At 43.4% G+C, this 12779-nt stretch overlaps 1 protein-coding gene across 1 annotated transcript in view; it reads left to right on the top strand.

The window, feature by feature from the left end:
- ruvbl1 (RuvB-like AAA ATPase 1) overlaps positions 1 to 12779 on the top strand; it is a 59668-nt gene that overhangs the window by 23210 nt on the left and 23679 nt on the right. The window contains exons 7-9 of the mRNA XM_068052160.1: positions 2609 to 2672; positions 6900 to 7098; positions 11193 to 11295. Coding sequence (XP_067908261.1) covers positions 2609 to 2672; positions 6900 to 7098; positions 11193 to 11295 — 366 coding nt within the window. The remainder of the gene's footprint in view (positions 1 to 2608; positions 2673 to 6899; positions 7099 to 11192; positions 11296 to 12779) is intronic.

Raw genomic sequence — 12779 nt, 5'->3', positions numbered from 1 at the left:
GAGTTTGGGTGAACTGAGTGTACGGAAGGTGGAGGAATGGAGGCCAACTAGGAGAGGACTAGGACAGTTGAGTCAAGGTGACAATGAGTATTTCATCAGCAGATGAGCTGAAGGAGGAGGCAGGTGATGGTACACATGTGGAATTGGGTAGTCTTTATGATGGAGAGGATACAGCATCAGTTCATTTTGTGGTCAAATAGGATACTGAGGTTACGAACAGTTGTCTTCAACTTCAGGAGAGGGATGAAATTAGTGGTGAGGGTACACAGTTTGTCTCTGGGGCTGAGTTCGGTCATCTCAACATTTAAATGTCAGCTCATCCAGGACTCTGGACAAGCAGTTTGAGGTAGTGGAGGGCTGAAGAGTGGTAGTGGAGAAGTAAAGTTGGGTGTTGTCAACGTCCATGTGGAACGTGGCGCTATTCTACCAGATGATGTTGCCAAGAGGCAAATGTAGTGGAAGGAGAGGGGGTCAACGATAGATCCCTGGGGACTCCAATAATAATGGTGTGGGGGCAGGATGATAAGTCATTGCTAAGGATGCTTTGGCCATGACTGTATAGGTAGCAGTGGAATAAAGCAAGGGCAGTCCCATTCACCTGGACAGCAGAGGAGAAGCGTTGGAGGAGGATGTGTTCAAACATGTCAAAGGTAGCATAGAGCACGAGAAAGTGTAGAGGATGTGTTTTTGTGATTTTAATTGGGGCATTTCAGAATTGTGGCAGAGGCAGGAATTTGATGGAGAAAATCTAACATGGCACTGCAGGAAAGATGGATGCCAGGAAAGGAAGTTGGTTGGTAAGCAGTTTAGTGGGAAGGAGGTCAAGAGAGTAGGAGGTGGGTCTCATAGGTAAGATAAGTTTGGAGAGGGCATAAATAGGATAGGAGAGAAGCTGGAGAATGATAGGAGTTCAAGGCCAGGGCATGGCGAAACCTTGAGGGAAGTTGGGATTGGTGGGGAAGTGGGGGGATGTAGCAGAGGCGGATGAAATGGATTGTCTCAATCCTGGTGACCATAAGTCCATAAGTTCCTCATCTCTGTTCAAGGTGACAGAGGAGGGAAGAGAGCTTTTATTGAGATGGTTGATAGTGGAGAGAAGAATACAGTGGTTATCTTCACATTACAGCATGATCCTTTTTATTCTTTCATGGGATGTGGGTGTCGCTGGCAAGGCCAGCGTTTTTTGCCCATCTCAAATTGGCCTTGACAACTGAGTGGCTTGCTCGGCTGTTTCAGAGGGCAGTTAAGAGTCAACCACATTGCTGTGGATCTGGAGTCACGTGTAGGCCAGACCGGATAAGGACATTAGTGAACCAGATGTTTTTTTTTACAACAATCATTACTGAGACTAGCTTTCAATTCCAGATTTATATTAATTGAATTTAAATTCCACCAGCTGCCATGGTGGGATTTGAGCCCGTGTCACCAGGCCATTAGCCTAGACCTCTGGATTATTAGTTCAGTGCCATTACCATTATGCCACCATCTCCCCTCCTGGAGTAGTGAGTGATTTTAATAGGAGAGCCAGGCCTGATAGTGTTAATGTGGTCCAACCAGATCTGGCAGTGAATGGCTGGCTAAGTCAGTTGTGTACTAGAGGGAGAAGATGGAGGCAATACCGGGGGAATGACCAGAGTGCGAGACAGTAAGGGACAAGGGCATCAAAGATGGACGTGAGGTAATGATTGAGTACATGGTCAGTACTGTGGCAAATAGATGGCCAAAGACCAGACAAATGGCATTATACATAAATTAGGGAGAATTTTTTCCAGGGACAGGGGTAGGGGATGTGAGTAAAGGATGCAAAGAAGTGATCAAAGATGGCGTGTCTGAGTTTATATGGAGGTTTAAGGGAGGGCAGTGAAATCAGAGGAGAGAGCATAATGAGTTGAGATGGAAATTGAAATCACTGAGGATGAAGAAAGGTCTTTCAAAAGCTAATTGAGGGCTAGAGTGAGAATATCTTGGTGAGAAACTCCAGGTAGGGGTTGGAGAGCTTTAGAGAATGAGGATTTTAAAGGAGACGTGAGGGGTGAAACAAACTGAGGTTCTTGAAGGAGTCAGAGGAGTAGGGAGAGAGACCAAAGTGCAATTTAGTGATATGGTTATCACTACCACTGCGATGGTTTGGGTGAGGTAGGTGGTGGAAAGTCTAGTCAGGTGGGGAGATGTCGGTAAGGGGCAAGGTGTCACCACTTGTGAGCCAAATTTCCGTGAAAGTCATGATGTCAATACAATCATCCATAATCAAGTCATGGAAGGCAAAGGCATTTGTTCACAAGTGAACATACAATCTGGAGTGAAATGCAGAGAAGGACGAATGTTGATCTGGCAGAATCTGATGGAGGAAAGCAGGATGGCCAGGAGGTTCGGCCATTAAGTGAACACTAATCTTTGTGCAGTGCATTTTCAAGGTCATTATCTTAATACGTACTAACTAAACAATCTGGCATTTCTACCACTTTTTCAGATTTCCAGCTTTTGAATTTTGCCTTTTTTATCTCTGCAATGTCTACTTAAGTGTTGTGGATACAGGCCCAGACTTGCGCGTGACAATAGGTTCTACCTAGGCTGAATTGACTTTCATTCTTAACTTCTGTTGATCCAGGGAGGTCAGGACATCTTATCCATGATGGGTCAGCTAATGAAACCAAAGAAGACGGAAATCACAGGTGTGTCTCGCAGCAAATGCTGAACACTGCACTAAACTTGGGAATGCAGTTGTCCTGAGGATTTAAACACTTGCTGTCCGTAACCCTTTGATTACAGTGTCCTTTTACAGGTTTCAGATTATAGGCATGCAACCCATCATATGACATCCAGGAGATTCTGATAAAAGCTTATAAATTGGAGTCTCCTGATTATACTTTTTCCTTTTACATTTAAGCTGAATTTGGAAAACCTATCAAATCTAAAGCTCTTCATTCCCAACAATAATCTAGTATGTGTTTCAATACTGCAGGGCATCTCCTGATTTCTTGTTCCCTCACCCCGTTATGGTAATAAGTTTTGTTTTTTTAATGTACTGATGTAGAAATGCAGACCTCTAAGGAAGCAGCAAAAATTGATAGAAATTCTGTGTTTGGCTAGGCCATGTCATTGTGAAATGATTTGTCCTTTAATAGGTTGTCAGAATTAAGAGCACAGTTCTACAGATTTGTATTTCTCTTAAACATCAGAAGTAAGTACTAATTGCTGTGTACATAAGAAGCAGCTGAGGACAAGCAAAGGCTATTTAGCCCATCGAAGCTCGTCACCTAACATTTTGAATGCCTCTAAAGTCTTTGACTTTATTAGCTTACTGAGTAGATTATTCCAAACCTTTAACTCTGAGTAAAGAACATATTAATATATCAGTTTTAAATGTACTTTGTGCTAATTTAAATTTACGCCCTACTGCTCTGACTTACTTTGAAGTAATATTAGAATCATGGAAGTTACAGCACAGAAGGAAATCACTCAGCCCATTGCGCCTGTGGCAGTGTTAGCACTTCAACTGAAGCAATCTGCAGTAATCCCTTTTCCCGGTATCCTTTTATTCTCTTCCTTTTCAAATGTTTATCTAATTCCCTTTTAGAGATGTTATAGTTTCTGCTTCAGTAATCACTTATGATAAAATATTCCATGTTCTAACAGTAGGGGGGTGGAAGGGGGTTCTTCTAACATTCTCCTTCATTTGGCTAGTGATAATTTTATGTACCATTTAATATCTTATATACCTGGATGAGGTCACCCCTTAACCTCTTTCTCTTGTCTGTAGAATTTAAGCTTTTCCAGTATTTCCTGATAAGCTATTCCTTTTGCATTCGGGATCAGTCCTGTTTGGCTTCAGTGCAGGTATGCCGCTTTTTTTCTGCTCCTTCGCCCACTCTAGTGCCCTTTTTCAAGCATGGTGACCAAAATTGAACACAATTGTCCCAATTGCTGTCTTATTAATGCATTCTCAACATAGTAAAGCCTCATATTAATCTCTCTAAAGTTGTACTCCACTGTTCTGGTATTTATTTGTTTTACTCATTAGGGATGTGGGCGTCGCTGGATGGTCCAACATTTATTTCCCATCCCTAATTGCTCTTGAAAAGGTGATGGTGAGCTGCCTTCTTGAACCGCTGCAGCCCTTGGGGTGTAGGTACACCAACAGTGCTGTTCGGATGGGAATTCCAGGATTTTGTCCCTGTGACAGTGAAGGAACGGTGATATAGTTCCAAGTCTGGATGGTGTGTGACTTGGAGGGGAACTTGCAGGTGGTGGTGTTCCCATGCACCTCTTGTCCTTGTGCTTCTAGGTGGTAGAGGTCGCGGGTTTGGAAGGTGCTGTTGAAGGAGCCTTGGTGAGTTGCTACAGTGCATCTTGTACATGGTTCGCACTGGTGCCACTGTGCGTCAGTGGTGGAGAGAGTGAATGTTTGTTTGTAGATGAGGTGCCAATCAAGCGGGCTGCTTTGTCCTGGATGGTGTCGAGTTTCTTGAGTGTTGATGGAGTTGCACCCATCCAGGCAAGTGCAGAGTATTCCATCACACTCCTGACTTGTGCCTTGTAGATGGTGGAGAGGCACTGGGGAGACAGGAGGTGAGTTACTCGCCGCAGAATTCCCAGCCTCTGACCTGCTCTTGTAGCCACAGCATTTATGTGGCTGGTCGAGTTTAGTTTCTGGTCAATGGTGCTTCCCAGGATGTTGATAGTGGGGGATTCAGAGATGGTAATGCCGTTGAATGTCCAGTGGAGATGCTTAGATTCTCTCTTGTTTGAGATGGTCATTGTCTGGCACCAGTGTGGCACGAATGTTACTTATCACTTATCATCCCAAGCCTGGATGATGTTCAGGTCTTGCTGCATATGGACATGGGCTGCTTCAGTATCTGAGGAATCGCGAATGGTGCTGAATATTGTGTAATCATCAGCGAACATCACTTCTGACCTTATGATTGAAGGAAGGTCATTGATGCAGCAGCTGAAGATGTTTGGGCCTAGGACACTACCCTGAGGAACTCTTGCAGTGATGTCCTGGGACTGAGATGATTGACCTCCAACAACCACAACAGTCTTCCTTTGTGCTGGGTCTGACTCCAAGCAGTGGAGAATTTGCTGCCCTGATGTTAAGGGCAGTCGCTGTCACCTCACCTCTGGAGTTCAGCTCTTTTGTCCATGTTTGCACCAAGGCTATAATGAGGTCAGGAGCTGAGTGGCCCTGGCGGAACGAACCCAAACTGAGCATCAGTGAGCAGGTTATTGCTGAGCAAGTGCTGCTTAATAGCACTGTCCACAACCCCTTCCATCACTTTGCTGATGATCGGGTGTAGGGTGGTAATTGGCCGGGTAGGATTTGTCCTTTTTGTGCACAGGACATACCTGGGCAATTTTCCACATTGCCGGGTAGATGCTAGTGTTGTAGCTGTACTGAAACAGCTTGGCTAGGGGCGCGTCTAGTTCTGGAGCACGTCTTCGGTACTATTGCTGGAATGTTGTCGGCCTACAGCCTTTTCAGTATCCAGTGCCTTCAGCCGTTTCTTGATATCACGTGGAGTGAATCGGATTGGTTGAAGACTGGTATCTGTGTTGCTGGGGACCTCAGGAGGAGACCGAGATGGATTATCAACTCTGCACTTCTGGCTGAAGATGGATGCAAATACTTCAGCCTTATCTTTTACACTGATGTGCTGGGCTCCCCCATCGTTGAGGATGGCAATATTTGTGGAGCCTCCTCCTCCTGTCAGTTGTTTAATTGTCCATCACCATTCACAACTGGATGTGGCAGGACTGCAGAGCTCAGATCTGATCTGTTGGTTTTGGGATCACTTAGCCCTGTCTGTTGCACGCTGCTTCCGCTATTTGGCATGCAAGTAGTCCTGTGTTGTTGCTTCACCAGGCTGACCATTTTGAAGTGTGCCTCATGCTGCTCCTGGCATGCCCTCCTGCACCCTTCGTTTATCTGGCATTCTATTTTTTTTAAAACTGACTTCTGCATATGGCTCAACGTTGAAATTGACAGATCTACTGTTGCTTTGCTTTCTCTTTGCCAGTTCTGTTCTCTTCATTGTATGCTACGTTGATAATTTTATTGCCCAATATACCAAAACTTTACATTTGTCAAAATTAAAATTAATTTGCCATTTCACTGCCCAATTGCACAAACCACCTAAATCTTTCTGCAAATAATTAATTCATCCTCCAGTGCTACAGCTCGCCCTTTAAATTTAACCAGCCCAAGTTTAATTTCTACCTCTACGTCCAAGAGATGAACTGTCCATTCAATACTATAATGAGGAGCACTTGATTTTTTTTAAAAACACATTTTCTTATCCTGTTCCATGTTCTGACCTGGATTTTCATGGTTTTTCGTTTTATTGGAACGTTTGATATTTTGCCGATGACTTTCTGAATATCCAAATGAAGAATGCTCTCGGGAGTTCTTCTAATATCCTGGGGAGTTTTAAGCTTGGCATGTTGCAGCAATATTGTTTTCTGTCAAGACCTCGTCTTCCACACTGTAGACCACCTACACTAGAAGGTGAATGGGTAACCTGCATCATTGTCGCTTTGAGTTGGCTGTAAGAGCAATCACGAGTTGGTCCTCTCAATTTTTTTTCCTCTATCTCCTGTCCTATGTGGAAGCTGTGTGTGCATTGCAGAAACTAATTGTAATGCCTTAACTGAACATGAGATATTCTAGGCTGAGTGGCCTAGTACCACATTGTATAGTACACTTACCCATTATGTTGTGGTGGCAGCCACTGTATAATGTCTCTTGTGGGACTAGGGAGGTGGTGTACGTGGCTGCACCGTAGCTGGAGAGAGAGGTCTTCGATGTCCTTTTCATATGTTCGTATAATTCAATACGCTAAAGAAATTAAAATTAGTTCTCACTTCCTAAAATTAACAAAATAACTTTTGCATTGCAGACAAACTACGAAGTGAGATTAACAAGGTTGTTAACAAGTACATCGATCAAGGCATCGCTGAGCTGGTTCCAGGGGTTCTCTTCATCGATGAAGTTCCTATGCTTGACATAGAGTGCTTCACTTATTTACACCGAGCACTTGAGTCCAGCATTGCCCCCATCGTTATCTTTGCTACGAATCGAGGAAACTGTGTTGTCCGGTAAGACAAGCGTAGAACTCGAAATTTATTCCTCATTAATCCCCCTTCACAGTTTTCTTGGTGAGATGGAGGGATTTTTTTTTTATCTTCGCTGCCTGGAAGGTAATCTCCCACCTGTTATAGAACCCACCAGGCGAATTATATAAGGAACAGTCCATCCACTCCACCAGATTGCCACCCAGGTGTTGAAGACAGAAATCTACCCTAGGGTATCTATCAAGCATAGGTTTAAAATGTATACATAGAGGGTTGAATTAGCAGAGGATTTTGTTCCCATCTCATAAGAGAGGCAGTTCAGGAAGGCTGTTCAATTCACTACCACATCCAATTGTTTTTTAAATGTTTCCAGGATTTGGCTCCACTTCCCCTACCTGGAAGTATAGCTCACATGTTGACTGTGAATAACTTCTCGAAGTCAGTCCTACAATTGCCGTTTTCTAGTTTGAACTTGTGCCCCCTTATCCTAGTGTCACGGTTTAGATTAAAATAGTTTGGATTTACCTTTCCTGTGCTGATTATTATCTGATAGACTTTTACAATCACCTCTCAGAAGCATCCTTTTCAGAGCTGAAAAACCTAAGTTTCTTTCTTCATGGTTCAGTCCTCTAATAGTACATTTAAGTCTCATGGCAGTTTTCTGATTAGTCTCCAGGGCTTGAATGTATCCTGCAGATCTCGGGGTATTGTGTGCTTTTCCTAAATCATAGGTAGGATATAATTGCTTATGAGGGAGTCAAAAAATACTTCTATTCCTGATAAGTAAATCAATCAGGAAAGCTTAAGGAAATGAGGCTTGTTTTTGATTTGAGAAGCCTTTGCAGAAAGTTAGTTTTTCAGGGTTATAAAGGGAATTTATAAAACCGATACAGGCAAATCCTTTCTAATGGTGAAAGGTCAGTTATCAGGTTAGACTGAGGAAATTGAATGAGAAGGAGGGAGGGAAGTCTAATGGGATACTTTCAGACATGGTTTGAATGGGCATTATTAATAGCTTCACAATCCAGTTGGCTATTTTGGAGTAGGCAGAGGATATGGTAAAGAGTCAGGTAGGTGAAATTGATATTTTTCTTAAAGGATAGGTTTATTGGGCTAAATGGATTTTTCCAGTCTTGAGCATCAGTTTTATTACAAGGACAGGTATTTTTTTGTTGGTTAATTGCTGAGTATTTATGGCATGGCAGAGGATGCTAAGAAATTATTCCTAGTGTTCTTAACCAGCCATCTACCTGCAGCTGACAGCAGGTCCTTGGAAACCATTATAGATGAAAACCTTACAAGTTTAAGTTACAAAATCAAACACAAAAGAGAGAAAGACTTTAAATACAGTACCTATCACATTCTAACACTGTCTCCAATTGATTCTCACACTGATGTTTTGAAGAGCAAGATTTTATGCAGGCTAACCCCTACAAACAGCAGTAAGATGAGTGATTACTACCTTTTGTACAGTGTAAGTTGAGGAAGAAATGTTGGCCGTAACCCCGGGAGAGCTGTCTGCTGCTTCTCAAATAATGCCATGAGATCTTTAAAGTCCAACTGTGCCACCTTTAAAGGATGGCACCTCCAGTAGTGCAGTCTCCCTCATGTGCTTAAGTCCTGGAATAAGACTTGAACTCAAAACCTACTGACTCGAAGAAGGATAGGACAAACTGAGCCAAGAGCAGCTGATCTGGTTGACTGCACACAACCAATTTGATTGTGGACAAGAAGTTACATTTTCAAGAGGGGAGGACACCCAGAATTATGAAAACCACTTAATTACACACAGCAGGAAAACTCTCTCTCTCTGTGTGGTAGTGTTAGACACTCAGAGGGATTAGACTGTCCAATTGATTATGCACTATTCTTTTACTTTCGACTGGTCTTTGAATCTTGTTCAAACCGATAAACACTAATCTCTGATGACAATAAAAGTCATGCATGAGGTTATTCTGGGCAATATCACTCATTTTCTTCTGGCAGGGATCTAGCTCAACTAAGTCAACTTGGGTACTACAAAATGTAATCTTACTCTGCACATGCTGGAGAGGGAGCGATACTATGCTTCAGAAAATAAATCAGTGGTAGTAAGCTGACAATGTCTTAAAAGCTGACTTTGTTTTAAACTTAACTGTTGGATCTTATGCCCAGTGTTGGTCAGTTCAAAAACCTAAGTGGTGTATTTAACTCGTATTATTTTCCTCCTATGCTGTGCAGGAATTTATAATTTCTTCAGCATCTACAGTTAACAGTAGTGCAGAGAATGTTTTCCTTTTTTTATTCTAACTTTCTTACTCTCCTGAGTTGCTGACTCTTGCTGGGGTATAACTCCATTCATACCAATTGCCCTCCATGTTTCTGACTGCTCAGCTGTGTGAATGTGATGGCCCCTTTCCTCCTTGGCTTCCATGCGATGTTAATATCAGAATTATACCTACACCTGAGCGGAACCCCGTAGGCGGTCATGTGTCACCTTTGGCATGTTTCCGGCAGTTCCTGCAGCCATACTGGTGCCAAACGTCGTGTCCTGCACTCCTTTGGACCCCACCAGAAAGGCCGAGAGGGGGGTTTTGACGACTGGGCAACTCTCAACCTCCATAAATTTGCCCAGGCATGCGCCATGGAGAGGTCACTCCACTGACCACCTCCAGGCGCGTATCCATTGTCTCTCGAGATAAGGAGGCCCAAAAGAAGAAAGAAAGAAAGAAAGACCTACACCTAGTGTAGGTAGGTGGTAGGAGAATGGTGGGGATGTGGTAGGGAATATGGGATTAATGTAGGATTAGTATAAATGGGTGGTTGATGGTTAGCACAGACTCGGGCTGAAGGGCCTGTTTCAGTGCTGTATCTCTCTCTCTATGATATGCTAATGTCAAAACATGAGCATTTGTTGGAGCATAAACTAGTTGGGCCAAATGGCCTGTTTCTTTCCTGTAAATTCTATGTAATTTGGGGGTTTGTGGATATGAAGGCAATGTCCTGCTGCTTTGTGCCCCAGCATACTGATACTCAGACCAGCCCTTCTCGCCTTGTCATGTGTTCATTCTCTTCCCATTCCAGTTTTCCTCCCTCTTGATCTGAAGACATCAACTCTCATTAGGGTGCAGTCCATGGACACTAGCAGCTATGTGCTACCTCACTCAAGTGGTTATTTGTAATGTGTGAGCCTTAATGATCAAGAAGGCCATTTGATCCATTTAAATAAATCTCTCCTGGAAAGATCGTAAAGTTTCCCACTGCAGCATCCACTTGTTTCTTCGATGCTTCAAGCTTTCACTTCCATCTAGAAGACGTAATGGGCCTCACATCAAGCTCTATGCCTTTGTAACCTCACAATAATATCTTCACTTGGCAACCCGCCATGAGAAACCCTGATCAATCCCCAACCCCCAGGATGTCGTGAGTTTTTGTATTTCAAGGACCACACAAGCTGAGCTCAGATAACTACTCGGCACAGCTCATGAAGTGCACTGGGATCTTCCTGATCTGCGCAGCAGAGTAACACACGGCACGGTGGGGGATTACCCACTGCGCTGTTGCATTAGAGCTCGTTTGCACTGCATACGGTTGCTCTGAGTTTCCAGTTAACCTCAACACTGCAAGACTGAGTATTGTTGCATGGTAGCTGACACAGAGATGTGTCTTGCCAATTATGCTATCATGTCTGCTAATTAAATTTTTGGAGATTTTGTTGGTCAAGGGAATGGATGGAAGAGCTCGGAGATTCCTGTGGTGTTGACACAGCACCATCTAGTGGCACAATTCTGCTTTTTTCAAAAAAATTCTGTGCCACAAAAACAAAGATTTCTTTGAACTCCAGCAGTGTCAGCATTGAGATGGATTGAGCCTGCTTGAAATTTTAATCTATATGTAAATTTAATGTAATACAATTAACTAAATGGAATTACTGGGACTCGACAGCTTTTACACACAATTTATAATTCAATTCATAATCTAAATGGGAAATGGGGTCTATTTAAATAGCTGTTCTATTACTTTTTTAAAAAGAAAAAAAGCTTTCTTCTGAAGCTGATGTGGCATGTTGCCAAATGATCTGTAGCTTTCATCCAGTTATGGACTGTTCATTAAAATTAACCTTGTGTTCTTTTTTCCAGGGGTACAGAAGATATTGTGTCACCTCATGGAATTCCACTTGATCTTTTAGACCGAGTCATGATCATCAGGACAATGTTGTACACTCCAGAAGAGATGATGCAGGTAGGAACTGTTTCTTTGATCTAGGTGTTGTGTGGTAGAGGGAGAAAGTTGCCTTTTCCTTTCCTGTCTCCCTTGCAAGGACTGACCCATGCCTGCAGCCGTGCAGTATCTCACCCATGTGACCATTCTTTATATGTGTGCTGACAGCCTATTGGGATATGGGGAGGATGGTGGGGTATCTCCGCCTAGTCTAGGTCCAGTCACATCTTTATTAAAATGCAAAATACTGTGGATGCTGGAACTCTGAATTAAAAACAGAGAATGCTGGAAGTACTCAGCAGGTCAAGTAGCATCTGTAGAGGGAGAAACAGTTAATGTTTCACGTCAGTGACCTTTCATCCGCTCATTGATCTGAAACAATAGCTTTGTTTCTCTCTCCACAGATCCTGTCCTACCTGCTGAGTATTTCCAATATTTTCTGTTTTTATTCCAGTCACACCTCTACGTGATATCCACACATGAGTTTTTCACGGCCTGCTGGGAACAGGGCAGGATTCCACGGGATCATCTTGATGCTGTTATCATCACCTTGTACAAAAACAAAGGAGACTGTTCCAACTACCATGGAATCGCCCTCCTTTCTATTGCTGGGAACATCCTGGCTAGAATACTTCTGAACAGGCTTGTACCTACCATTGCAGAAGAAAACCTCTAAGAGAGCCAGTGTGGTTTCAGAGCAAACGGAGGCACCACAGACATGGTATTTGCACTCAGACAATTAGAAGAAAAGTGTCGTGAGAAAAGCAAAAACCTGTACGTCACTTTCATAGACCTCACCAAGGCATTTGACACTGTCAGCAGAGATGGACTCTGGAAAATCCTTGAAAAACTTGGATGCCCACCCAGGTTCCTGGCCATGGTGAAGCAATTTCATAAAAATCAGTACAGACAAGTTAAGCAAAACAGCGACCTCTCGGGTGCCTTCCGTATCTCCAATGGCATGAAGCAGGGATGTGTGCTGGCCCCGACCCTGTTCATCTTTTTCAGCATGATGCGGCAGCAGGCAACGGAAGACCTTAAGGAGGGAGTTTATGTACGCTGCTGGATAGAGGGAGGCTTTTTCAACCACTGGCGTCTTCAGGCTCACACAAAGACACAACAAAAATTCATCCGTGTACTTCTTTTCGCCGATGAATGTGCTCTCCTGGCCCACAATCAGTCAGACCTGCAACGTATAACAACACATTTTTCTGAGGTGGCACCACTCTTTTGACTAAAAATCAGTGTAAAGAAAACTGAAGTCCTGCATCAGCCTGCACCCCAAGAAGAATATAGACCACCAAGCATTGTCATCGAGGGAACCGAGCTGAATGCTGTCAAGCAATTTACTTACTTGGGGAGTGTCATCTCGTTTGATGCCACCATAGACAAGGAAGTGGACAATAGGCTCTCTAAAGCAAACAGTACATTCGGCAGAGTCTACAAAGGTGTGTGGAGCTGCCACAGTCTCGGAGCACAAACCAAACTCGAAAGTGTACAAAGCC

Source organism: Heterodontus francisci, chromosome 19 (assembly GCF_036365525.1).
Source record: "Heterodontus francisci isolate sHetFra1 chromosome 19, sHetFra1.hap1, whole genome shotgun sequence".
Taxonomy (NCBI): domain Eukaryota; kingdom Metazoa; phylum Chordata; class Chondrichthyes; order Heterodontiformes; family Heterodontidae; genus Heterodontus; species Heterodontus francisci.
The sequence above is the reverse complement of the archived record's forward strand: the minus strand, read 5'-3'. Positions and strand labels throughout refer to the sequence as shown.